The sequence below is a fragment of the Xenopus tropicalis genome, chromosome 9, assembly GCF_000004195.4.
Source record: "Xenopus tropicalis strain Nigerian chromosome 9, UCB_Xtro_10.0, whole genome shotgun sequence".
Classification (NCBI taxonomy): domain Eukaryota; kingdom Metazoa; phylum Chordata; class Amphibia; order Anura; family Pipidae; genus Xenopus; species Xenopus tropicalis.
This window is the reverse complement of record NC_030685.2, coordinates 12,326,896-12,353,897: the sequence shown is the minus strand read 5'-3', so window position 1 is coordinate 12,353,897 and position 27,002 is coordinate 12,326,896. Positions and strand designations below refer to the sequence as shown.

Genomic DNA, 27,002 nt, shown 5'->3' with positions numbered 1-27,002 from the left:
AAGCAGGAGAACATGAAACAAGAAGATCTTACCCTGGTATGAATGGGACATAGGAACACACGACCTTCTGGGGTGTCAGGAGTATAATAGGTTGGTGCCCCCACCAGAAGGAGAACCTGGGAAGAACCAGAGTTGACAGAGCCTCCATTCAGCACCGATCCAAAGTATGAACCAATCTGAAAAATAAACCAGCTATAAGAATGGGACAATGATATGGAAAAATAAATACATGGTGGCTAATGACGATAAAAAGATCTACTTGTCCTTGATTCTAACTTAGTGATAAGGCATTCTGTATAAGCCAGATATTATTGTGTATTGAGTTTGAAAAGGCAAATGATACTAATCTAATTCCAAGTCTCTTTATCCCTCATCAATATCCATTTGTTGCCCAATCTACTGCACTGTTTACCTTCTCTCCCCTAATAACAGCCCTCTGGTTCCAGTTGGACGAGTACAGGTCTTTCTGGTAGATGAGGACACTCCCAGTGTGTTGGTATCTTGGTGCACCAATGGCGATCAGTTTTGCTGACAACTGATGCACTGCATACCCTGTTATAGCAATCATAAATATGTCAATATCTGCAACATCAACCATCTCCTCCTATAAATACAAACTGCATTGCCAGAAACAAAAAGATCCATATTGTTGATTAGCAGCTATAATCTCTTTCCTGTTCAAGCCTCGACTGCAACTCCAACCTTGTTTAGGACACCCTGTATCTCATAACAAGGCCACACATAGAGGAAAACATTGGTGTATCAGCCGTTCGGCAATATGGAGAATATCTAACTCAGTAAGTAACAGTAAGTCACCTAAGTGGACTTGAGGTTGAACCTCACTTGTATTGCTCCAAGCCCCCTGGAGAGGAGCCTGACAGTTTGGGAAGAGAAGGGTCTTATGTTGGGTTTATCTACACTAGAGTTATCCAAGATTTTCCATTGCACAGGCCAGTTATCTGCTATTCCACATATTTGAAGACTGTGTTATAATAACAAAAATAATGCTACACTTAGAAGTCTGTGGAGATCTTGGGCATGCTGGGTCACCTCTAGAATATGGGCCTCAAGATGGACAGCCCTGGTCTACATAAAGGAAGGTCACATCTCTAATGACCAAGCGAGACCTCCAGATCAGGAAGGAACACGACTCAAACAAACCAACCCTCTATCATACTGTACCTGCAGAATATTTAAGGAATCACTCACCCATATAAGCTGCCTTCATGTCTTTTTGATCTTGTGTTTCATTTATCCAGACGCCCTTCATCTGCCCTTTTGCGTACACAGAAGCTCCCCCTGACCAGTCGTAGGCCCCAACTGCCCCAAGCACAATATGATCCTGAGAAGAACAGTACGACATCAATGCATCACTTTTATTTCACTTTATTACGTTGAAGTTTAACCATATGTGACGGGTATTAATGGTTATTTGTTTGGATAAACAGTTGGTATTTACATTTCATACTTTCAATTAACTAAAGGCAAAGAAAAATAAAAACACAATTAGTTATTATTTATTAGTAGCTCACAGTGAAATTTCCCAACTGCCACCCTGGCAGAATGCAATATTTCTTCTTTGCCTGATCCCAATGGGGACACCATGTTTAATATCCTGCACATGGAAGTTTCTTCTGGGATTCCAAGGTGTATGTAGTTTACTAAGCCCTTGGCCAGCAAGTGAGAATACATGTGCCAACTACAGGGAGCGGTTCTGTTGGTTGGTCAGAACAGAGGGGCTCGGTTTTCTAACTGGCAGCTGAAACCCATCAAATCTAAAAAGTTGAAGTCTTGGATAAGATGGGAAGATAAGAAGGTACAAGGTTTTGTTTACCCTAAGATCCCATCCTTAATGGCAACTGCATGAATTAAGGCTGGCTGTTAGCATTGCCACATAGTAGGTATATAAGGAAGGGGTCTGAGGGAAAAAATATGTCACCCAGTCCCGCCATAATGTTGGGTTTCCGGTGGAAAGTATTACTGCCCAAACAGAGGATTTCACTGTGTTCATTTAAGCAATATGGAATCAAGAAGCAAAGTGTTTCTACAGAAGAACATGAGTGTCACTAACAAATACTTAATAATACAGACTTACTGCTGATAGAACTGAGCTGAACCCGTCTTGAGACATCTCCATTTGAAAGCCACTTCCAGTATTTACCTGCACACCTGGGGGGTTGGGAAAGGGCAGTTAGTGAAAGATAAATGAAGGGGCTTGCTAGCTATCAGTTTTCTAGACATGCTGTAAAGCAGTGATCCCCAACCAGTGGCTCAGGGGCAACATGTTGCTCCCCAACCCCTTGGATGTTGCTCCCAGTGCCCCCAAACCAGGGAGTTATTTTTGAATTCCTGACTTGGGGGCAAGTTTTGGTTGAATAAAAACAAGATTTCCTACCAAATAAAGCCCCTGTAAGCTGATAGTGTGCATAGAGGCCCCTAATAGCCAATCACAGCCCTTATTTGGCTCCTCCGTGAACTGTTATGGTGCTTGTGTTGCTCTCCAAGTCTTTTTACATTTGACTGTAGCTGAGAAAGGTTGGGGATCCCAGCTGTAAAGCATACTACTTATTGGTCACTTGTACACATGTTTATTCTTCTAAGTGAGCACAAAACACTAACCAAGCCTCATTTTGGGTATGTAAAACAGAATTGCTGGGAATCAGCATTCTCATTGGTCAATTCTACTAAATCTGTGATTAAGTTTTTTGTCAGCTTCTATAGAGAGCTAGGGTGGCAGTGGGACAGCTGGTTTGGTATAGATCCCCTTTTATTAGAGCCAAACTGGTTTCTAGCAGGAATCTATCCAACATGTACTATTGTTGCGCTTTTAATACCCATTAGGTTTCAGTCAACTCATTGGGTTTTCCATGAAAAACTATGTCAGCCATCTTGCTGTTATCTTACAGACTGGCCCAGATCATCGCCTACCCCTAGCTGTGCACCTAGACTTCAGTTGGGGAGCATTAGCATTGCATTTTTAGATCTTGTGTACGCTGCAAGTGGACCAAGTCATGCTTAAACTGTTTAATGGAATTTTTACCAATGATCCTGACAATAGGTCTCACTGAACTAGGACAGGACAATCTGGGATAGACAGGAGCCTTATGTATATATTATTAATAGTAACTAGGCAATGACTAGAGCAAGCAGCCTGAGGGATCTTCATACCAGAAATATAAATGAATTCTGTTGGAAATTTAGCAAAAGATAAAAAATTAAATCTTGGGCTTTTACTGCCCATTTAATGATCTTTATCTCCTTGTGGTACCTTCAATAGCAAATATCTTGTCCTGCAGATCCTTCCGGAACTTGCTAAGAGCAGAGAAGTCACTGACTTTGTAGACATATTTATCAGATGGTTTAGATGCAATAGTATTCAGCTCATTAAGTGCTTTACTGTTTCTGAAGGCCCCTCCAACCTGTCAAGTGAGCAAAGGGTATATTTAGAGACATCTGCACTGCTGAAACTGACAAGAGAACAAATCTAACATTGTGCTGTAGGTCCTCCCCACAAATCTTTAATGGTATAATATATGTGTTACCCCAATAGCGAAGCGCACAACTCCCATGCCTTCTGCCTCAGCAATGGGCCCTGAGTAATCGAGTGTATCTCCATATTTTTCTCCATCAGTTATCACAATAAGAAACTTCTGGGATCCATGACGAGAGCCACTGCTAGGGATGAAGAGCTCTCTCCTGAGAAACAAAAATACTTCACTAGGGGACCTGTCACCCAGACATAAAAAGCTGTACAATAAAAGTCCTTTTCAAGTTAAACATGAAACCCAAATTCCTTTTCTACATAACACATCCATACCCATTATAAAGGAATTTAAAAATCCCAGCTGTCAATCGTATATTGTCTGCCCCGCCTCTATGCCTTAGGCAGATAATAACTTTAGCTTTCCATTCAGCATTACCTAGATGTCAATACATTTCTCACTTTTCCCCTCCCTCTTCATTATCAAATTATTTAGCCAGTGCTTGGGTCTGGGCATGTGGTCCTCCATTCTATCACATAAACACAATTTTGGAATAATACAAAGCTTGCCTTACTAACAGTGTCCACAAAATGGCGCCTGCCTACTTGCTGTGATTGAGTAATTCCAAGACTGAAGGAAACCAGATTTATATTATTTATATAGTGTAAGTGAAGTGAAAAGATTCCACAACAGTTCAGTATCATTTGTTGTTTTACTTTCCAAGAAGGACAGCAGTTCATATAAGGATCAGTTGCAAGAAGGACAGGACCTAGTTCTTGAACAAGTCACAGACTAAGGCAATGGGCATTGGAGTTGGGGACAAGAAGGACAGGAGCTAATTCTTGAACAAGTCACAGACTAAGGCAATGGACATTGGAGTTGGGGACAAGAAGGACAGGAGCTAGTTCTGGAACAAGTCATAGACTAAGGCAATGGGCATTGGAGTTGGGGACAAGAAGGAAAGGAGCTAGTTCTGGAACAAGTCACAGACTAAGGCAATGGACATTGGAGTTGGGGACAAGAAGGACAGGAGCTAGTTCTGGAACAAGTCATAGACTAAGGCAATGGGCATTGGAGTTGGGGACAAGAAGGAAAGGAGCTAGTTCTGGAACAAGTCACAGACTAAGGCAATGGGCATTGGAGTAGGGTCAAGAAGGACAGGAGCTAGTTCGTGAACAAGGCACAGACTAAGGCAATGGGCATTGGAGTTGGGGACAAGAAGGACAGGAGCTAGTTCTTGAACAAGTCATACACTAAAGCAATGGGCATTGGATTTGGGGACAAGAAGGAAAGGAGCTAGTTTTTGAACAAGTCCCAGACTAAGGCAATGGGCATTGGATTTGGGAGCATGGACAGGAGCTAGTTCTTGAACAAGTCAAAGACTAAAGCAATAGGCATTGGAGTTGGGGACAAGAAGGACAGGAGTTAGTTCTGGAACGCTTCAACCGGACAGTTTGCTGTCTTCCTGGTGCCAGGGTTCGGCATGTGGTTGATCGGGTCGAAACATTATTGGGAGGGGCTGGGCATGACCCGGCTGTCTTGGTACATATTGGTACTAACGACAAAATGAACGGTAGGTGGGGGACCTTAAAGAGTGAGTTCAGGGATCTAGGCTCTAAAATTAAGCAAAGGTCCTCCAATGTCATTTTTTCCTCCAATGAAATTTTGCCGGTGCCGCGTGCTAGTTTAGGGAGACAGCGGGAGCTTAGGGAGCTAAATGCGTGGCTAAAGTCTTGGTGTAGGAAGGAAGGGTTTGGGTTCCTAGAGCACTGGGCTGACTTTTCTTTGGGGTACAATCTATACAGCCCTGACGGATTGCACCTCAATGGAAGGGGGTCTACTGTGCTAGGGGAGAGAATGGTTAAGAGGCTGGAGGAGTGTTTAAACTAGACAAGGGGGGGGTTGGTAAGCTAGATTCTTATGGGAGAGCTAGTGTAGATGGGGCAGTGGGACCAGTAAAGGGTTGTGGGGGAGGAGTGAGGGGGGCATATAGTTTATCAGATAAGGAGCTTCCATTGCTGCATGTTGGCTAATGCGCGTAGCTTGTCGGGTAAATTAGGGGAGCTGCAGGCTATTGCATGTATTGAAAATTATGATTTAATAGGTATCACTGAGACCTGGTGGGATGAAAAATGCGACTGGGCTGTGAATTTAAATGGTTATACGCTTTTTAGGAGGGACAGAGAGATTAAAAAGGGTGGAGGGGTTTGTCTTTATGTAAAGTCAGATTTAAAGCCATGTAATAAAGACATTACCAATGAAAACATCGAATCTCTTTGGGTAGAAATTTCAGTAGGGCTGAAGGTCACAAAGAAAATGATCATTGGTGTATGCTATAAACCACCCCGTATAGATGAGGGGGATGAGGCCCAGCTACTTGTGCAAATGGAGGAGGCTTCAAAATTGGGTCAAGTTGTTATTATGGGGGACTTTAATTATCCGGACATTGACTGGAGTAATGGGGTGGCTAAGTCAGAAAAAGCTAGTAGGTTTGTAAATATGCTAAATGACAACTTTTTATTTCAGGTGGTTCAAGAACCTACTCGGAATGATTCTATTTTGGACCTGGTGATTTCTAATAATAATGAACTTATCTCTAACATGTGTGTGGGTGAGCATTTGGGGAACAGTGATCACAACATGGTCTCCTTTAAGATAATGCTACAGAGACAGCTCTATAAGGGAGTAACTAAAACGCTCAATTTTAGACGTGCAGACTTTGCCAGTATAAGGGCATCTCTGCAATGTGTCAACTGGGAAAGGCTTTTCATGGGGTTAGACACAGAAGGAAAATGGAACATCTTTAAAACAAAACCTTTATGGCTGAATAAAAGTGTTATTGTCGAGGTTGGTAAGAAAAAACCTGCTTTTAAAGCATTCAAGTTAGCTGGGACAGCGGAAACTTTCATCAGGTACAAGGAAGCAAATAAAGCAGCAAAAAAGCTATCAGGCAAGCTAAAATAGAAATGGAAAGGGAAATTGCTGCTAGGAGTAAAAAGAATCCAAAATTATTTTTTAATTATGTGAATAGTAAAAAATGAAGCAAGAAGGGGTGGGAACTTTATTATCACGGGGGGGTACGTTGGTTGATGAGAACGGGGAAAAAGCTGAAATTTTGAACTCTTATTTTTCATCTGTCTATACATCTGAGGAGCCAGATAATGAAGGCTTCCCTTGTAATATACCCAGTGCTAGTAATTTAGCTACTGGTGCATGGGTCACTCGGGAGGAAATTCAAAAGAGACTTGAACATGTAAAGGTAAACAAAGGTCCAGGGCCGGATGGGATTCATCCCAGGGTATTAAATGAGCTGAGCGCTGTGATTGCCAAACCTCTTCACTTAATTTTTCAGGATTCGTTGAGGTCTGGCATGGTGCCAAGAGACTGGCGGATTGCTAATGTGGTGCCGTTATTTAAAAAGGGATCTCGTTCTCAGCCTGAAAACTATAGGCCTGTTAGTCTGACATCAGTAGTAGGAAAACTTCTGGAAGGGGTAATAAGGGATAGGATAGTTGAATACATTGCAGTTCACAATACTATTAGTTTGTGCCAGCATGGTTTTATGCGTAACAGATCTTGCCAGACTAATTTAGTCGCCTTTTATGAGGAGGTGAGTAGGAACCTTGATGCTGGAATGGCAGTTGATGTCATCTACTTGGACTTTGCTAAAGCGTTTGATACAGTACCTCACAGAAGGTTAATGATCAAATTAAGGAATATTGGCCTAGAACATAATATTTGTAATTGGATAGAGAACTGGCTGAAGGATAGAGTACAAAGAGTGGTGGTAAATGGAACATTTTCTAATTGGACCAGTGTGGTTAGTGGAGTACCGCAGGGGTCAGTCCTTGGGCCTTTGCTTTTTAACTTGTTTATTAATGACCTGGAGGTGGGCATAGAGAGTACTGTTTCTATTTTTGCTGATGACACAAAATTGTGCAAAACTATAAGTTCCATGCAGGATGTGCCGCTTTGCAGAGCGATTTGACAAAATTGGAAAACTGGGCAGCAAACTGGAAAATGAAGTGCAAAGTTATGCATTTTGGTAGAAATAATATAAACGCAAACTATCTACTGAATGGTAGTGTGTTGGGGGTTTCCTTAATGGAGAAGGATCTAGGGGTTTTTGTAGATCACAAGTTGTCTAATTCCAGGCAGTGTCATTCTGTGGCTACTAAAGCAAATAAAGTGCTGTCTTGTATAAAAAAGGGCATTGACTCAAGGGATGAAAACATAATTTTGCCCCTTTATAGGTCCCTGGTAAGGCCTCACCTTGAGTATGCAGTGCAGTTTTGGGCTCCAGTCCTTAAGAAGGATATTAATGAGCTGGAGAGAGTGCAGAGACTGCAACTAAACTGGTAAAGGGGATGGAAGGGTTAAACTATGAGGTTAGACTGTCGAGGTTGAGGTTGTTTTCTCTGGAAAAGAGGCGCTTGCGAGGGGACATGATTACTCTGTACAAGTACATTAGAGGGGATTATAGGCAGTTGGGGGATGTTCTTTTTTCCCATAAAAACAATCAGCGCACCAGAGGTCACCCCTTTAGATTAGAGGAAAGGAGTTTCCATTTGAAGCAGCGTAGGGGGTTTTTCACGGTGAGGGCAGTGAGGTTGGGGAATGCCCTTCCTAGTGATGTGGTAATGGCAGATTCTGTTAATGCCTATAAGAGGGGCCTGGATGAGTTTTTGAACAATCAGAATATCCAAGGCTATTGTGATACTAATATCTACAGTTAGTATTAGTGGTTGTATATATATAGTTTATGTATGTGAGTGTATAGATTGGTTAGTATAGGTTGTGTGCTGGGTTTACTCGGATGGGTTGAACTTGATGGACAATGGTCTTTTTTCAACCCTATGTAACTATGTAACTATGTAAGTCACAGACTAAGGCAATGGGCATTGGAGTTGGGGCCTAAGGAACCTGTCCGATATTTCTTTTAACCACCCCCACCTATAGTTGACTATGGGAAAATTGCATGTTGTGCCAGGGTCTTCTGCATCTCAAGAAGTGACCAACATGAAAGCGGGAGCCTAATTTCACAGGATTGGCTGGCATCACATGGGTAAGAATGTTATTAGTATATTAGCATGGAAATGCCTCTCACATTATCTTTAAACAATACTATTACATTTATGCACCCCACAAATTCACAACACAAAAGAACAGTATTAACTTTCTCATTGGAACAATATAAAGGAGAAGGAAAGGTAAAAACTAAGTAAGCTTTATCAGAAAGGTCTGTGTAAATACAGCCATAAGCACTCACAGTAACGCTGCACTGAGTCCTCTATCAAAAGAAACACAGGATTTCTTGTCTCTTTTTTTGTAAACATGATGTTCCAGTGTCTGACTTCCTCTCTCAGAAACATCCTTAATTACCGGGCAAGAGTCTGTGTAGTTCTCTCCTCTCCCCTGCACCCCCCTCCCCTCTCCTGCTCCCCCCTCCCACCAGAATGCCAAGTCCCTCCCCCCTCCCTTAGGAATGAGTGATCTCAGCTATACCGGCTAGAGACTGCAGGCAGGAAGCTACTTAAAATGGCAGCTGCTATCTTAAGCAAAGGGAGAAAGCTTCTAAAGCTGTTTACTCAGGTATGGTAATGGTTTCTGCAGAATAAATATAGCGTTCTAGGTGGCACTAATGTGGCAAATCTATTGGCAGTAAAATGCTAAAATAACTTTCCTTCTCCTTTAAAGGGGATGTTCACCGTTACGTTAACTCTTAGGGCCTGATTCACTAAAGGGCGATAAAAATTATTGCACGCTTTTTCGCGTTAAAAAATAGCGCACGTTTTATTGCCCTTTAGTGAATCAGGCCCAATGTATGTTACACAATGGCTAATTCTAAGCAACTTTTCAACTGGTCTTAATTATTTATTTTGAATAGTTTTTTTTATTTATTTGCCTTCGTCTTCTGCCTCTTTTCAGCTTTTAAATGGGGGTCACTGACCCCGGCAGCCAAAAACTATACAACTTTATTGTTACTTTTTTTTTTTACTCATTTTTGTATTTAGGTTCTCGTCAATTCATATTCCAGTCTCTCGTTAAAAAAACATCCTGGTTGCTAGGGTAATGCTAACAACAAGAGAGCTGCTGAAATTTCAAACTGGAGAGCCGCTGAACAAAAAGTGAAATAATTAAAAAACTATAAATAAAAAATGAAGACCAATTGCAAATTGTCCCAGAATACTACCCTCTACATTATACTAACAGTTAATTCCAAGGTGAACAACTCCTTTAAAAGGGGCACAGCATCTAAATGCTTACTAACAGGCTGGTGGCTGGTTGAATCAACTTGCTTTCATTTCAACTAAAAAGGGATAAGTATTCTTTACTAACTTTATCAAAACCATTGTGTTTTTTTACTGTTGGGTTTTATTTATTTTTTTCATAAGTAATTGTTGTTTTTGGAGCTAATTTACAAAGTTTGTGGGATCCATAGGCTTACAGCAGGTTACATTCCCTTGTAATTACCCTCAGCTTGAGGAGGGTGGGGTTTGATTAGTTCACCTTTACAGACTGCATAAATAGAACCACAGGCACTCTAGTGGAGCTTGCTCTGGTGGTAGGTGCTCTGTAAGTGATTGCTCTTTAAGTGGGACTCTGTAAGTGGAGTTATAAACTCAGGGAGTTAGTGGGGACTCTGTAAGTGGAGTTATAAACTCAGGGAGTTAGTGGGGACTCTGTAAGTGGAGTTATAAACTCAGGGAGTTAAACACTAAGGGAGTTAAAAACAAGGTATTTACTACAAGTCCTTACACCTATTTTTGTTTAACTGTTCTTGTAACTGGGAGAATGAGTGGTAGCAACATTGAAGGTCTGACACAGTGCACAGCCTGCCACATGTATGCAGTTGTGGAACAACAGTTCCAAAGTGCATACCTCTGTTGTGGATGTGAGCGAATTGCCACTTTAGAGGCTCGCGTTAGAGTCCTAGAGGAACACGTCGCAACACTGCGTTCAATCAACAATCTTGAGAGGGGTCTCTTGTTAACTGAACAAGAACTAGTGGGGTCAGATAGTAGGGGGGGAGGGGAGCAGCAAAAGGATGATAGGGCAGTAAGCTGGGTGACAGTTAGAAAATCTAGTGTGGGGAAAAGGAAAAGGGAGGCTGCTCCAGGGTTTGCGCATCCCAACAGATTTGCCAGATTGTGTGAAGAAGATGGGAGTGTGAACTCTGGATTGGCGGTTCTAGGTGAGGCTGATCTCTCTAACAGCCGGGAGACCAGTTTCACTAGTAGTGGTGGGGAGGAGAGCAGAGCTAGGCCTAAACAGATGGTGGTTATAGGGGATTCGATCATTAGGAAAGTGGACAGGGTAATCTGTCAAGCGGATCGCTTCAACCGGACAGTTTGCTGTCTTCCTGGTGCCAGGGTTCGGCATGTGGTTGATCGGGTTGACACATTATTGGGAGGGGCTGGGCATGACCCGGCTGTCTTGGTACATATCGGTACTAACGACAAAATGAACGGTAGGTGGGGGACTTTAAAGAGTGAGTTCAGGGATCTAGGCTCTAAGATTAGGCAAAGGTCCTCCAATGTCATTTTTTCGGAAATTTTGCCGGTGCCACGTGCAAGTTTAGGGAGACAGCGGGAGCTTAGGGAGCTAAATGCGTGGCTAAAGTCTTGGTGTAGGAAGGAAGGGTTTGGGTTCCTAGAGCACTGGGCTGACTTTTCCTTGGGGTACAATCTATACAGCCCTGACGGATTGCACCTCAATGGAAGGGGGTCTGCTGTGCTAGGGGAGAGAATGGTTAAGAGGCTGGAGGAGTGTTTAAACTAGACAAGGGGGGGGTGGGTGAGCTAGAATTCCATGGGAAAATTAGTGTAGACGGGGTAGGGGGACTAGCAAAGGGTTGTGGGGGAGGAGTGAGGGGGGCATATAGTTTATCAGATAAGGAGCTTCCGTTACAAGGAAAGCAGTCTCATAATTGCCTTAGCTCTAATTCTCCCTTAGCTAATGTAAACATCAGAGGGAGAAGTAGTAATCTCCGCTGCATGCTGGCTAATGCGCGTAGCTTGTCGGGTAAATTAGGGGAGCTGCAGGCTATTGCATGTATTGAAAATTATGATTTAATAGGTATCACTGAGACCTGGTGGGATGATAAATGCGACTGGGCTGCGAATTTAAATGGTTATACACTTTTTAGGAGGGACAGAGAGATTAAAAAGGGTGGAGGGGTTTGTCTTTACGTAAAGTCAGACTTAAAGCCATGTAATAAAGACATTACCAATGAAAACGTCGAATCTCTTTGGGTAGAAATTTCAGTAGGGCTGAAGGTCACAAAGAAAATGATCATTGGTGTATGTTATAAACCACCCCGTATAGATGAGGGGGATGAGGCCCAGCTATTGTTGCAAATGGAGGAGGCTTCAAAACTGGGTCAAGTTGTTGTTATGGGGGACTTTAATTATCCGGACATTGACTGGAGTAATGGGGTGGCTAAGTCAGAAAGAGCTAGTAGGTTTGTAAATATGCTAAATGACAACTTTTTATTTCAGGCAGTTCAAGAACCCACTAGGAATGACGCTATTTTGGACCTGGTGATTTCTAATAATAATGAACTTATCTCTAACATTTGTGTGGGTGAGCATTTGGGGAACAGTGATCACAACATGGTCTCCTTTGAGATAATGCTGCAGAGACAGCGCTATAAGGGAGTAACTAAAACGCTCAATTTTAGACGTGCAGACTTTGCCAGTATAAGGGCATCTCTGCAATGTGTCAACTGGGAAAGGCTTTTCATGGGGTTAGGCACAGAAGGAAAATGGAAAATCTTTAAAACATTGCTTTGTAGGTATACACAACAGTATATCCCCCTTGTAAGCAAGGAGAGGCATCGCAAAGCAAAACCTTTATGGCTGAATAAAAGTGTTATTGTCGAGGTTGGTAAGAAAAAACGTGCTTTTAGGGCATTCAAGTTAGCTGGGACAGCGGAAACTTTCATCAGGTACAAGGAAGCAAATAAAGCAGCAAAAAAGCTATCAGGCAAGCTAAAATAGAGATGGAAAGGGATATTGCTGCTAGGAGTAAAAAGAATCCAAAATTATTTTTTAATTATGTGAATAGTAAAAAAATGAAGCAAGAAGGGGTGGGAACTTTATTATCACGGGGGGGTACGTTGGTTGATGAAAACGGGGAAAAAGCTGAAATTTTGAACTCTTATTTTTCATCTGTCTATACATCTGAGGAGCCAGATAATGAAGGCTTCCCTTGTAATATACCCAGTGCTAGTAATTTAGCTACTGACGCATGGGTCACTCGGGAGGAAATTCAAAAGAGACTTGAACATGTAAAGGTAAACAAAGGTCCAGGGCCGGATGGGATTCATCCCAGGGTATTAAATGAGCTGAGCGCTGTGATTGCCAAACCTCTTCACTTAATTTTTCAGGATTCATTGAGGTTTGGCATGGTGCCAAGAGACTGGCGGATTGCTAATGTGGTGCCGTTATTTAAAAAGGGATCCCGTTCTCAGCCTGAAAACTATAGGCCTGTTAGTCTGACATCAGTAGTAGGAAAACTTTTGGAAGGGGTAATAAGGGATAGGGTACTTGAATACATTGCAGTTCACAATACTATTAGTTTGTGCCAGCATGGTTTTATGCGTAACAGATCTTGCCAGACTAATTTAGTTGCCTTTTATGAGGAGGTGAGTAGGAACCTTGATGCTGGAATGGCAGTTGATGTCATCTACTTGGACTTTGCTAAAGCGTTTGATACAGTACCGCACAGAAGGTTAATGATCAAATTAAGGAATATTGGCCTAGAACATAATATTTGTAATTGGATAGAGAACTGGCTGAAGGATAGAGTACAAAGAGTGGTGGTAAATGGAACATTTTCTAATTGGACCATTGTGGTTAGTGGAGTACCGCAGGGGTCAGTCCTTGGGCCTTTGCTTTTTAACTTGTTTATTAATGACCTGGAGGTGGGCATAGACAGTATTGTTTCTATTTTTGCTGATGACACTAAATTGTGCAAAACTATAAGTTCCATGCAGGATGCTGCCGCTTTGCAGAGCGATTTGACAAAATTAGATAACTGGGCAGCAAACTGGAAAATGAGGTTCAATGTTGATAAGTGCAAAGTTATGCACTTTGGTAGAAATAATATAAACGCAAACTATCTACTGAATGGTAGTGTGTTGGGGGTTTCCTTAATGGAGAAGGATCTGGGGGTTTTTGTAGATCACAAGTTGTCTAATTCCAGGCAGTGTCATTCTGTGGCTACTAAAGCAAATAAAGTGCTGTCTTGTATAAAAAAGGGCATTGACTCAAGGGATGAGAACATAATTTTGCCCCTTTATAGGTCCCTGGTAAGGCCTCACCTTGAGTATGCAGTGCAGTTTTGGGCTCCAGTCCTTAAGAAGGATATTAATGAGCTGGAGAGAGTGCAGAGACTGCAACTAAACTGGTTAAGGGGATGGAAGATTTAAACTATGAGGTGAGACTGTCGAGGTTGGGGTTGTTTTCTCTGGAAAAGAGGCGCTTGCGAGGGGACATGATTACTCTGTACAAGTACATTAGAGGGGATTATAGGCAGTTGGGGGATGTTCTTTTTTCCCATAAAAACAATCAACGCACCAGAGGCCCCCCCTATAGATTAGAGGAAAGGAGCTTCCATTTGAAGCAGCGTAGGTGGTTTTTCACGGTGAGGGCAGTGAGGTTGTGGAATGCCCTTCCTAGTGATGTGGTAATGGCAGATTCTGTTAATGCCTATAAGAGGGGCCTGGATGAGTTCTTGAACAATCAGAATATCCAAGGCTATTGTAATACTAATATCTACAGTTAGTACTAGTGGTTGTATATATAGTTTATGTATGTGAGTGTATAGATTGGTAGGTGTGGGTTAGGTGTGCTGGGTTTACTTGGATGGGTTGAACTTGATGGACACAGGTCTTTTTTCAACCCTATGTAACTATGTAACTATGTAACTATGTATGTAAATGGGCCACATTAGTAATCAGCACTCATCAGCCCAAAACCCCTCCCTCTGACAGACATAAGGAGGGTAACGGGCTAATTTACAACCATAGGTGCTACATTGCTGGAATGAGCTGCCAGTCGCACTCAGTCAGGACTTTGCTTTGATCTTCTGACTTGTAGTAGGCTGTTCAAAGCTTACTGCTGATTGGCCAGTTGAACATATGTCAGAGCCTTTATGTATCTAACCTATGTAACCTAAAAATTGTTACAGTCCCGTCTGATTTGTGAGAGGGTTGGCATGCCATGTTCATATGAGTCTTTCCCATGTCTGTTTTCTTTAAGGGTCGACACTTACAGAACTTTCTGAATGCCGGTAGCAGTCCAGGTGGTGCCACGTAGCTGAGTGATGCTCCATATCAGGCGTCTCTTGTCCCTTGCAGCTGAGAACTTCTTGAAATTAAAATGTTCGGTAAACAAATTGGAATACTGCATGATGGCAAACTGTAGGAAAAACATGGGTAGTTTAAAGCAAGGAAATAGGGACTTGATAGCAGGTATAGTAGGGAGAGATGGTGCCTATAGTAGCAGTGGGGGGATAATAGCCTCTGGGAAGGGACTGGGGCTGTGGGATAGCAGGTATAGTAGGGAGAGATGGTGCCTATGGTAGCAGTGGGATAATAGCCTCTGGGAAGGGACTGGGGCTGTGGGATAGCAGGTATAGTAGGGAGAGATGGTGCCTATAGTAGCAGTGGGGGGATAATAGCCTCTGGGAAGGGACTGGGGCTGTGGGATAGCAGGTATAGTAGGGAGAGATGGTGCCTATAGTAGCAGTGGGATAATAGCCTCTGGGAAGGGACTGGGGCTGTGGGATAGCAGGTATAGTAGGGAGAGATGGTGCCTATAGTAGCAGTGGGGGGATAATAGCCTCTGGGAAGGGACTGGGGCTGTGGGATAGCAGGTATAGTAGGGAGAGATGGTGCCTATAGTAGCAGTGGGATAATAGCCTCTGGGAAGGGACTGGGGCTGTGGGATAGCAGGTATAGTAGGGAGAGATGGTGCCTATAGTAGCAGTGGGGGGATAATAGCCTCTGGGAAGGGGCTGTGGGATAGCAGGTATAGTAGGGAGAGATGTGCCTATAGCAGCAGTGGGGGGATAATAGCCTCTGGGAAGGGACTGGGGCTGTGGGATAGCAGGTATAGTAGGGAGAGATGGTGCCTATAGTAGCAGTGGGGGGATAATAGCCTCTGGGAAGGGACTGGGGCTGTGGGATAGCAGGTATAGTAGGGAGAGATGGTGCCTATAGTAGCAGTGGGGGGATAATAGCCTCTGGGAAGGGACTGGGGCTGTGGGATAGCAGGTATAGTAGGGAGAGATGGTGCCTATAGTAGCAGTGGGGGGATAATAGCCTCTGGGAAGGGACTGGGGCTGTGGGATAGCAGGTATAGTAGGGAGAGATGGTGCCTATAGTAGCAGTGGGGGGATAATAGCCTCTGGGAAGGGACTGGGGCTGTGGGATAGCAGGTATAGTAGGGAGAGATGGTGCCTATAGTAGCAGTGGGGGGATAATAGCCTCTGGGAAGGGACTGGGGCTGTGGGATAGCAGGTATAGTAGGGAGAGATGGTGCCTATAGTAGCAGTGGGGGGATAATAGCCTCTGGGAAGGGACTGGGGCTGTGGGATAGCAGGTATAGTAGGGAGAGATGGTGCCTATAGTAGCAGTGGGGGGATAATAGCCTCTGGGAAGGGACTGGGGCTGTGGGATAGCAGGTATAGTAGGGAGAGATGGTGCCTATAGTAGCAGTGGGGGGATAATAGCCTCTGGGAAGGGGCTGTGGGATAGCAGGTATAGTAGGGAGAGATGTGCCTATAGCAGCAGTGGGGGGATAATAGCCTCTGGGAAGGGACTGGGGCTGTGGGATAGCAGGTATAGTAGGGAGAGATGGTGCCTATAGTAGCAGTGGGGGGATAATAGCCTCTGGGAAGGGACTGGGGCTGTGGGATAGCAGGTATAGTAGGGAGAGATGGTGCCTATAGTAGCAGTGGGGGGATAATAGCCTCTGGGAAGGGACTGGGGCTGTGGGATAGCAGGTATAGTAGGGAGAGATGGTGCCTATAGTAGCAGTGGGGGGATAATAGCCTCTGGGAAGGGACTGGGGCTGTGGGATAGCAGGTATAGTAGGGAGAGATGGTGCCTATAGTAGCAGTGGGGGGATAATAGCCTCTGGGAAGGGACTGGGGCTGTGGGATAGCAGGTATAGTAGGGAGAGATGGTGCCTATAGTAGCAGTGGGGGGATAATAGCCTCTGGGAAGGGACTGGGGCTGTGGGATAGCAGGTATAGTAGGGAGAGATGGTGCCTATAGTAGCAGTGGGGGGATAATAGCCTCTGGGAAGGGACTGGGGCTGTGGGATAGCAGGTATAGTAGGGAGAGATGGTGCCTATAGTAGCAGTGGGGGGATAATAGCCTCTGGGAAGGGACTGGGGCTGTGGGATAGCAGGTATAGTAGGGAGAGATGGTGCCTATAGTAGCAGTGGGGATAATAGCCTCTGGGAAGGGACTGGGGCTGTGGGATAGCAGGTATAGTAGGGAGAGATGGTGCCTATAGTAGCAGTGGGGGGATAATAGCCTCTGGGAAGGGACTGGGGCTGTGGGATAGCAGGTATAGTAGGGAGAGATGGTGCCTATAGTAGCAGTGGGGGGATAATAGCCTCTGGGAAGGGACTGGTGCTGTGGGATGGCAGGTATAGTAGGGAGAGATGGTGCCTATAGTAGCAGTGGGGGATAATAGCCTCTGGGAAGGGACTGGGGCTGTGGGATAGCAGGTATAGTAGGGAGAGATGGTGCCTATAGTAGCAGTGGGGGATAATAGCCTCTGGGAAGGGACTGGGGCTGTGGGATAGCAGGTATAGTAGGGAGAGATGGTGCCTATAGTAGCAGTGGGGGGATAATAGCCTCTGGGAAGGGACTGGGGCTGTGGGATAGCAGGTATAGTAGGGAGAGATGGTGCCTATAGTAGCAGTGGGGGATAATAGCCTCTGGGAAGGGACTGGGGCTGTGGGATAGCAGGTATAGTAGGGAGAGATGGTGCCTATAGTAGCAGTGGGATAATAGCCTCTGGGAAGGGACTGGGGCTGTGGGATAGCAGGTATAGTAGGGAGAGATGGTGCCTATAGTAGCAGTGGGGGGATAATAGCCTCTGGGAAGGGACTGGGGCTGTGGGATAGCAGGTATAGTAGGGAGAGATGGTGCCTATAGTAGCAGTGGGGGGATAATAGCCTCTGGGAAGGGACTGGGGCTGTGGGATAGCAGGTATAGTAGGGAGAGATGGTGCCTATAGTAGCAGTGGGGGGATAATAGCCTCTGGGAAGGGACTGGGGCTGTGGATAGCAGGTATAGTAGGGAGAGATGATGCCTATAGTAGTAGTGGGGGGATAATAGCCTCTGGGAAGGGACTGGGGCTGTGGGATAGCAGGTATAGTAGGGAGAGATGGTGCCTATAGTAGCAGTGGGATAATAGCCTCTGGGAAGGGACTGGGGCTGTGGGATAGCAGGTATAGTAGGGAGAGATGGTGCCTATAGTAGCAGTGGGATAATAGCCTCTGGGAAGGGACTGGGGCTGTGGGATAGCAGGTATAGTAGGGAGAGATGGTGCCTATAGTAGCAGTGGGGGATAATAGCCTCTGGGAAGGGACTGTGGCTGTGGGATAGCAGGTATAGTAGGGAGAGATGGTGCCTATAGTAGCAGTGGGGGGATAATAGCCTCTGGGAAGGGACTGGGGCTGTGGGATAGCAGGTATAGTAGGGAGAGATGGTGCCTATAGTAGCAGTGGGGGGATAATAGCCTCTGGGAAGGGACTGGGGCTGTGGGATAGCAGGTATAGTAGGGAGAGATGGTGCCTATAGTAGCAGTGGGGGGATAATAGCCTCTGGGAAGGGACTGGGGATGTGGGATAGCAGGTATAGTAGGGAGAGATGGGGCCTATAGTAGCAGTGGGGGGATAATAGCCTCTGGGAAGGGACTGGGGCTGTGGGATAGCAGGTATAGTAGGGAGAGATGGTGCCTATAGTAGCAGTGGGGGGATAATAGCCTCTGGGAAAGGACTGTGGCTGTGGGATAGCAGGTATAGTAGGGAGAGATGGTGCCTATAGTAGCAGTGGGGGGATAATAGCCTCTGGGAAGGGACTGGGGCTGTGGGATAGCAGGTATAGTAGGGAGAGATGGTGCCTATAGTAGCAGTGGGGGGATAATAGCCTCTGGGGAGGGACTGTGGCTGTGGGATAGCAGGTATAGTAGGGAGAGATGGTGCCTATAGTAGCAGTGGGGGATAATAGCCTCTGGGAAGGGACTGGGGCTGTGGGATAGCAGGTATAGTAGGGAGAGATGGTGCCTATAGTAGCAGTGGGGGATAATAGCCTCTGGGAAGGGACTGGGGCTGTGGGATAGCAGGTATAGTAGGGAGAGATGGTGCCTATAGTAGCAGTGGGGGGATAATAGCCTCTGGGAAGGGACTGGGGCTGTGGGATAGCAGGTATAGTAGGGAGAGATGGTGCCTATAGTAGCAGTGGGATAATAGCCTCTGGGAAGGGACTGGGGCTGTGGGATAGCAGGTATAGTAGGGAGAGATGGTGCCTATAGTAGCAGTGGGATAATAGCCTCTGGGAAGGGACTGGGGCTGTGGGATAGCAGGTATAGTAGGGAGAGATGGTGCCTATAGTAGCAGTGGGATAATAGCCTCTGGGAAGGGACTGGGGCTGTGGGATAGCAGGTATAGTAGGGAGAGATGGTGCCTATAGTAGCAGTGGGATAATAGCCTCTGGGAAGGGACTGGGGCTGTGGGATAGCAGGTATAGTAGGGAGAGATGGTGCCTATAGTAGCAGTGGGGGGATAATAGCCTCTGGGAAGGGACTGGGGCTGTGGGATAGCAGGTATAGTAGGGAGAGATGGTGCCTATAGTAGCAGTGGGGGGATAATAGCCTCTGGGAAGGGACTGGGGATGTGGGATAGCAGGTATAGTAGGGAGAGATGAGGCCTATAGAAAAAGAAATGACTTATCAGCTTCAGCTAAGAGTAGAAACTTTAACCCCAACAACTACTGCCTAAAATAAAATGAAGGCTGATGAACAGATTTTTTTTGCATACCTAGTGAAAACAAAAGACAAACAGAACCTTGTAGGGGACTAAAGCTATATATGTATATAATACATCTAATAATATGTATACATAATATGTAAGTGCAGGGTATGTAGAAAGTGCTACTAGGGGGCACTAGGGGGCAGTGAATCCTATAGTTAAACAGTGAAGTAATAAAGTTGTTTAAAACAGAAGGGTGAATTTTTTGGCAACAATGGATAATGGTGACCCCGCCTATAACTGGCTGAGGTACCTGTAAAGCTTTAGTGAATAATATTGTGTCAGACTTACCAGCGTGTCGGTCCCCTCAAAATCCTCAATTACTTTTGACACAAACGTTAACATCTCTTGGAACTGATCTGGGTCAATGCTCCCCGATCCATCTATGAGGAAGGCAATGTCCAGGCTGCGCACAGGGCACTCTATAGGCAATACGCTAAGAGTCAGAATGGAGACCAGTGCAATTTAGACAGCAGGGCTGACACTCTAATACAGGTATAGTAGGGAGAGAAGATGTTCAGAAGAAACCACCAAGCCCGAGACAAAAAGACATATTTTTTTCATCAGTTATGATAAAAATTACATCATTAAGTGCCTTTTTTAACTAATGACATCACTAGGCGCCATTTATAAAGATGCGTTTTATAGGTTATTAATAACCTCTGTGCATTATATATGAATATAAAGAGGCAGGACAGTACCTGGCAGGGAGGGGGGGAGAGTTTGCTGGTGCCTCAGGCTACTGTCCAGCTGATAACACCGGCCCATTACATAGATGCTCTGCCCACAGGTTCTCTGCAGGGTTGGGCCACATGCCTGGAATAGACGACATTGGTTGTTACAGTGGGTATAGCCTAAGAACTGTTGTCAGAAGAATAACATATTCATTGATTCAGCCCCGGAACAGGTAGCCGGGCCGGTAGTTGGAGTCTCAGCTTTCCGTAATTCAGATCTTCATATCTTAATTCTACTAAAAATCATATAAACATGAAATAAACCCAATAGGGCTGTTCTGCCCCCAATAAGGGGTAATTATATCTTAGTTGGGATCAAGTACAGGTACTGTTTTATTATTACAGAGAAAAGGGAATCATTTAACCATTAAATAAACCCAATAGGGCTGTTCTGCCCCAATAAGGGGTAATTATATCTTAGTTGGGATCAAGTACAGGTACTGTTTTATTATTACAGAGAAAAGGGAATCATTTAACCATGAAATAAACCCAATAGGGCTGTTCTGCCCCAATAAGGGGTAATTATATCTTAGTTGGGATCAAGTACAGGTACTGTTTTATTATTACAGAGAAAAGGGAATCATTTAACCATTAAATAAACCCAATAGGGCTGTTCTGCCCCCAATAAGGGGTAATTATATCTTAGTTGGGATCAAGTACAGGTACTGTTTTATTATTACAGAGAAAAGGGAATCATTTAACCATTAAATAAACCCAATAGGGCTGTTCTGCCCCCAATAAGGGGTAATTATATCTTAGTTGGGATCAAGTACAGGTACTGTTTTATTATTACAGAGAAAAGGGAATCATTTAACCATTAAATAAACCCAATAGGGCTGTTCTGCCCCCAATAAGGGGTAATTATATCTTAGTTGGGATCAAGTACAGGTACTGTTTTATTATTACAGAGAGAAGGGTAATCATTTTTAAAAATTAAAATGATTTGCTTATAATGGAGTCTATGGGAGATGGTCTTACCATAATTCAGAACTTTCTTGATAACGGGGTTTCCGGATAAGGGATCCAATACCTGTACAGGCAATGTTTAGTCTATGTGAAGGGTGTCCCTCTATAACAGGAGGTTTCTACCAAAACTTGATATTGTATTCATGATGGGAGGGAGAGGGATGGCACATAGGTCTCCTACATCCCACCCCTACCCATCTCCAAACAGACAGCATAAGGTGCAAAGTACAGAAGTTCTCTCTTGTGTCCCTTAATGCCCTCGCATATCTGCCCCGGGGTATTACTAAATGACTACTGTCTTCACTAAAGATACTCAGACGCTATTGACACAGCCCACACTGGGAACCCTGGAGCTAGCGCCACTTTTCAAGGTGATGGTAACTCCCCCTGCGACAAGAGATGCACTTGCGCTTAATTTGAAATAGGAGAAAGGCAGCTCTGCTGAGCGCAACAGTAGAAGAGAAGTACAAGGAGAACCTTCAGCCAAACCACTCATTCTATGGGTGCCCGACTGATTCAAAACACATCCCAAGAGAGACAGAGCTGCACATGAAAGTAAAAATAAAAGTGGGACCTCCATGACACCTGGACATGAACAATTCCTGAGCCAAGTCATGTCTCACTGAAGCCTCCTCTTAGCAGAAGTGATCTCCTTTCCTCTCTCAACACCAGGGGTCCCCAACCTTTCTTACTTCTGAGCCACAGTCAAATGTAAAAAGACTTGGGGAGGAACACAAGCACCATAAAAATTCATGGAGGAGCCAAATAAGGGCTGTGATTGGCTATTAGGGGCCTCTATGCACCCTATCAGTTTCTCTTTGCATTGGACTCAGTATAATGTCTCTTTTGAGATATGTCCAGAGGATGTAGAACAGGGGTCCCCAACCTTTCTTACTCATGAGCCACAGTCAAATGTAAAAAGACTTGGGGAGGAACACAAGCACCATAAAAATTCATGGAGGAGCCAAATAAGGGCTGTGATTGGCTATTAGGGGCCTCTATGCACCCTATCAGCTTACAGGGGCTTTATTTGGTAGGAAAACTTGTTTTTATTCACCCAAAACTTGCCCCCAAGTCAGGAATTCAAAAATAACTCCCTGGTTTGGGGGCACTGAGAGCAACATCCAAGGGGTTGGGGAGCAACATGTTGCCCCTGAGCCACTGATTGGGGATCACTGCTCAATGGAGTAATAGTTCTGCTGAAGGTTAACTTCTGTAAGTCATAACATAACTCATAAAGTCTGCCTGGCTTTCCTCCAAGAACTTACACAATGCACAATGCGCATAAGGAGGCTAAAGTGTGTTTATTGTGTTGTTCTATAAATACAGTTTGTTGCAGGAGGGGAACTGGAGGAGGAAGAAGAGAATCTTTAGCCTTTCTAGCGACTCAGTACAGATAGGGTAGCAGACGCAATTTTGACCCCCACACAAGGTCATTGGCAGTAACAGCCCAGTATCAAATTCCCTGCACCCAAATTGAATTCAACCCCAGCATTTTTATTCACTGGGTGATTTAAAATCAATTCCATTGGCTCATCTGTACTCATTCAATAATTCACATAAGAGAGCCCATTGGCACCTTGGACTTACCAGTAACTGGGACGGGTTTCTCTCCTGAGTCACCATAGTAAGTCCAAGTGATATCTTAATATCCTCAGGAGAGCCTAAAGTGAAGATAGACATAGTGAGCAAACACCAGGCTGCAGTACCCCTCTTGGTCACAACTTATATTCCAACAAAGGCATATGCCCCCATCCCATAATTACATGGGCCTGTAGGAATAATCTACATGACTGGGAGAAAAGCACTTTTGGTGACGTTCAAAGGAGGTAAAACCAGTGTTATCCAATGTTCTGAAACAGTATAATAAAGAACTGAAGAGCAACGTATACAGAAGTTTTTACTACCTGGCTTTAGTTCTATTCCTTTTACCCTTCCTGACATTTTCACATATACCCCAGGATAAAAACACTGCATAGAAGAAAAGATCCACTTGTTTTTGAGTGATTTGGCCTCCCACTTGGACAGTTTGGGCTGGTTTCACATGTTTGGCTCTTGGGTCACAGATCATAATTGGGACCTTTTCAGACCTGTCGCCAATCTCTGACCAGGTATTGATAGGGCAGGACAATGGTTTAGACCCATTCCCAATAAGCTACCAACTGAATCATCTAGCAGTTAAGCTGGATTCATGTGGGCAAATAGGTTCAACTTCATAGACATGTGTCTTTTTTAACCTCATCGATTAAGCTGTTATTTACCCTGGTCTGTAGGGGGTGTTGGCCAGTTAATTTTGCACTTTTATGTACAGTTTAACTTAAACATATAAAGGGTTTTCAAATGGAAATGTAATAGGATGCAAGGCCATGTTAAAGTACCAGTAGGCCCTGGGCAAAATTTAACTGGTGGGCCCCACTGCCCCAAGGAATTTATCATACAATAACCCTCAACCCTCCAATATAGTAAGGCAGGCAGTGAAGAAATGATCTGCTCTTACTGAAGTAGACATGATCCCCAGGTGGGCCACCCTGGCCCAACAGCCCTGAGAGCAGGAAAATGGTGATGCCACAAGAAAAGGCGAAACAATGAAAAGAACCATGCTGTAGAGCTCTTACAGTTGACTAAAATAATGGGTTTGCTGCCTCTGCATGATGCTTCTCCTAGATGAGAGGTGTAATGGCGGGCCCTGGGCAAATGCCCTTTTGTCCCATTCGTTATAATGGCCCTGATGCAGGGAACCCCAAGTCATACTTGGTGGCCCTCTCATCTCATCCAACAATTCTGGAATGATTTGGTTGCATGTAAGGCATTGGGCAGAGATGCCAACAGACAGTGGCCCTATGCATTTAAGAAGAAAAACAACAATATTATAAACCAGTAATACCATTAATAGGAACTCGTTGACAGCTTGATGTTGAAGGATCACAGCTATACAAAGCTCCGGTTTTATTCACGCCATCTCGTTGAAGGGGAGCACTCACAATCACCCTGCAGAGAGACAAAGCGGGTTAGGGCAACATCACAATAGCACCTATATGGATTTGAAAGAAAATGAAAAGGTAATATATTGTGTAACTCTAGAGTGCATGCACTCCATTTAGGGGCAGATTTACTAAAAATCAGGGTTTTTTGTTTATAAAAACTCACATAATTTTTTTTTCAAAAATGTTATCAATTATGTATTTATTAATAGTCACATTACGTGATCGCACCAAATTTTCTCAAAAAATTTGAGATTTTCTGCGAACATTTTCAAAATTTTCAAGAATATATTGACACTTCTCGAAAAAATTGTGAAATTTAAGTGGACGTTCATTTCCATGAATCCTCTTTATTTTTCCCAAACAGGAAGTGCTCTGGCGGCCATTTTAGGAGCCATTGGTGCTCATTCATTGGACACAATGATGTGTTTAAGTTTCACTTGAAACTGTGTGACGTAGAAAATATGTATGGGACTAACTTCCTTGTGAAAGTGTGTGAAATTGAACATAATAATGTAATAGACTTTCCCTTGAAAGTGTGCGAAATAGAAAACAATGATGTAATAGACTTTCCCTTTAGAGTGTGTGAAATAGAAAACAAGGATGTAATAGACTTTCCCTTTAAAGTGTGTGAAATAGAAAACAATGACGGGATTAACTTCCCCATGAAAGTGGGTGAAATAGAAAAGAATGACGTGATTAACTTACCCCTGAAAGTGGGTGAAATAGAAAACAATGATGTAATAGACTTTCCCTTGAAAGTGGGTGAAATAGAAAACAATGATGGGATTGATTTCCCCCTGAAAGTGGGTGAAATAGAAAACAATGATGGGATTGATTTCCCCCTGAAAGTGGGTGAAATAGAAAACAATGATGTAATAGACTTTCCCTTGAAAGTGGGTGAAATATAAAACAATGATGGGATTGATTTCCCCCTGAAAGTGGGTGAAATAGAAAACAATGATGTAATATACTTTCCCTTGAAAGTGGGTGAAATAGAAAACAATGATGTAATATACTTTCCCTTGAAAGTGGGTGAAATAGAAAACAATGATGTAATAGACTTTCCTTGAAAGTGGGTGAAATAGAAAACAATAATGTAATATACTTTCCCTTGAAAGTGGGTGAAATAGAAAACAATGATGGGATTGATTTCCCCCTGAAAGTGGGTGAAATAGAAAACAATGACGTGATTAACTTCCCCCTGAAAGTGGGTGAAATAGAAAACAATGACGTGATTAACTTCCCCCTGAAAGTGGGTGAAATAGAAAACAATGATGTAATAGACTTTCCCTTGAAAGTGGGTGAAATAGAAAACAATGATGTAATAGACTTTCCCTTGAAAGTGGGTGAAATAGAAAACAATGATGTAATAGACTTTCCCTTGAAAGTGGGTGAAATAGAAAACAATGATGTAATAGACTTTCCCTTGAAAGTGGGTGAAATAGAAAACAATGATGGGATTAATTTTCCCCTGAAAGTGTGGGATTAACTTCCTCTTGAAAATGTGTCACGGGGAGGCTGTCACTAGCTATTCTAAGCCTTCATAGGACTCAACTGTTCTCGGCAGCTTAAAAAGCCACAAAGTTTTATAAATCTCGAATGGTCGTGGTTTTTAAAAAAAAATCTCAAATTCTTCGAGAAAATACTCCGAATTATCTTAAGTTTAAAAAAAAAAAAAAAAAAAAAAAACTGCCAAAAAACACATACCTAAATCTTAAAAAAACCCAAAACATTAAAAAAGCGAACTTTTCTCAGAAAACCTTATTAAATGGGTTCCTTAGAGTATTTGCAAGGTATAAGAATGTGGCGTATTGTTGTGGCTGGAACGGTGGTGAGTTTCCAAGGGTTGCTTTTTGCTGAACCTTGCAGATGCCCCAGCCAGCCGTGTCCCCTACCCCCCCAGGGACTCCCCTAACCCCCACTGCAGGGCCCTCACCTGACGTCCTCCCCAAGCGCGTATAAATTGAAGGTGTCAGGGGAGGAACAGTCAGAAGGGGGAGCGCCGGCAAGGGTCGGACTGGGCCGCTGGAGCCCACTAGGGCCCAGTCCGACCCTGCAGTATGAGGCCACAGCATGAAGGTACCATAGAACTTCAATTTCACCTCTGACCCAGCTGCACAACTTGGTATCCAAAGCTGCCGTCTGGATTCTGGAAGATAATTGGTTGAGCAGTGTCCACGAAGAAACCGTCAGCAGAAGACAGAACTGCAATGAACCAGATGTTACGAGATAAGGGTAAGATAAATAACGACATAAATAACGACAATAAAATTGCTTCTTAATTCAGACAAGTGTCTTTTTTTGAGAATCGATCAGTAATTCTCCAAATATAAGAAGTGATAATATTTTTAACGCGTGCTAAAACTAACACTCGTTTTTTTTGGCCTTTAGTTTTTCGGCCATTTTCCAACTGGTAGTAGAAACTAATTCAAAACTAATTAATTGGGAACTACTGTGAGCTTTCCTGTAGCAGATTAGCACCATGTGCTTCTTTATGCCAATAGGTTTCCTTTTTGTACTGGGGCTAATGGGCTACTTCCTGAACCTCTATGGTTTCCAGACACCCTGTGGAGCAGGTTTTCAGATATGTTTCTTCTCGTTAACTGCCCACTAGGGTTTTAGGAAATCAGCCAGATATCCATCAGGCATATTTGAAAGTCTGGCCTCAGTGCATTGATGGGGTCCTCTCACAATGAGTGACCATTGACCTCCATTTTGATTTGTTTGTTGGCCTGAGAGCTGTGCAATTGGATGGGCTGATTTGACACAGAGTTGGT

At 43.8% G+C, this 27,002-nt stretch overlaps 1 protein-coding gene across 1 annotated transcript in view; it reads right to left on the bottom strand.

Moving 5' to 3' along the window:
* LOC101735096 (integrin alpha-D) overlaps positions 1-26,479 on the bottom strand; it is a 38,857-nt gene extending 12,378 nt beyond the window's left edge. The window contains exons 1-12 of the mRNA XM_031893830.1: positions 26,328-26,479; positions 24,126-24,229; positions 22,832-22,905; positions 20,243-20,357; positions 19,833-19,963; positions 14,763-14,908; positions 3,543-3,696; positions 3,269-3,419; positions 2,096-2,169; positions 1,210-1,342; positions 413-552; positions 33-176 (exon numbers count right to left, since the gene is read on the bottom strand). Coding sequence (XP_031749690.1) covers positions 33-176; positions 413-552; positions 1,210-1,342; positions 2,096-2,169; positions 3,269-3,419; positions 3,543-3,696; positions 14,763-14,908; positions 19,833-19,963; positions 20,243-20,357; positions 22,832-22,905; positions 24,126-24,229; positions 26,328-26,479 — 1,518 coding nt within the window. The remainder of the gene's footprint in view (positions 1-32; positions 177-412; positions 553-1,209; positions 1,343-2,095; positions 2,170-3,268; positions 3,420-3,542; positions 3,697-14,762; positions 14,909-19,832; positions 19,964-20,242; positions 20,358-22,831; positions 22,906-24,125; positions 24,230-26,327) is intronic.
* Between the last annotated feature and the right edge of the window lie 523 nt (positions 26,480-27,002).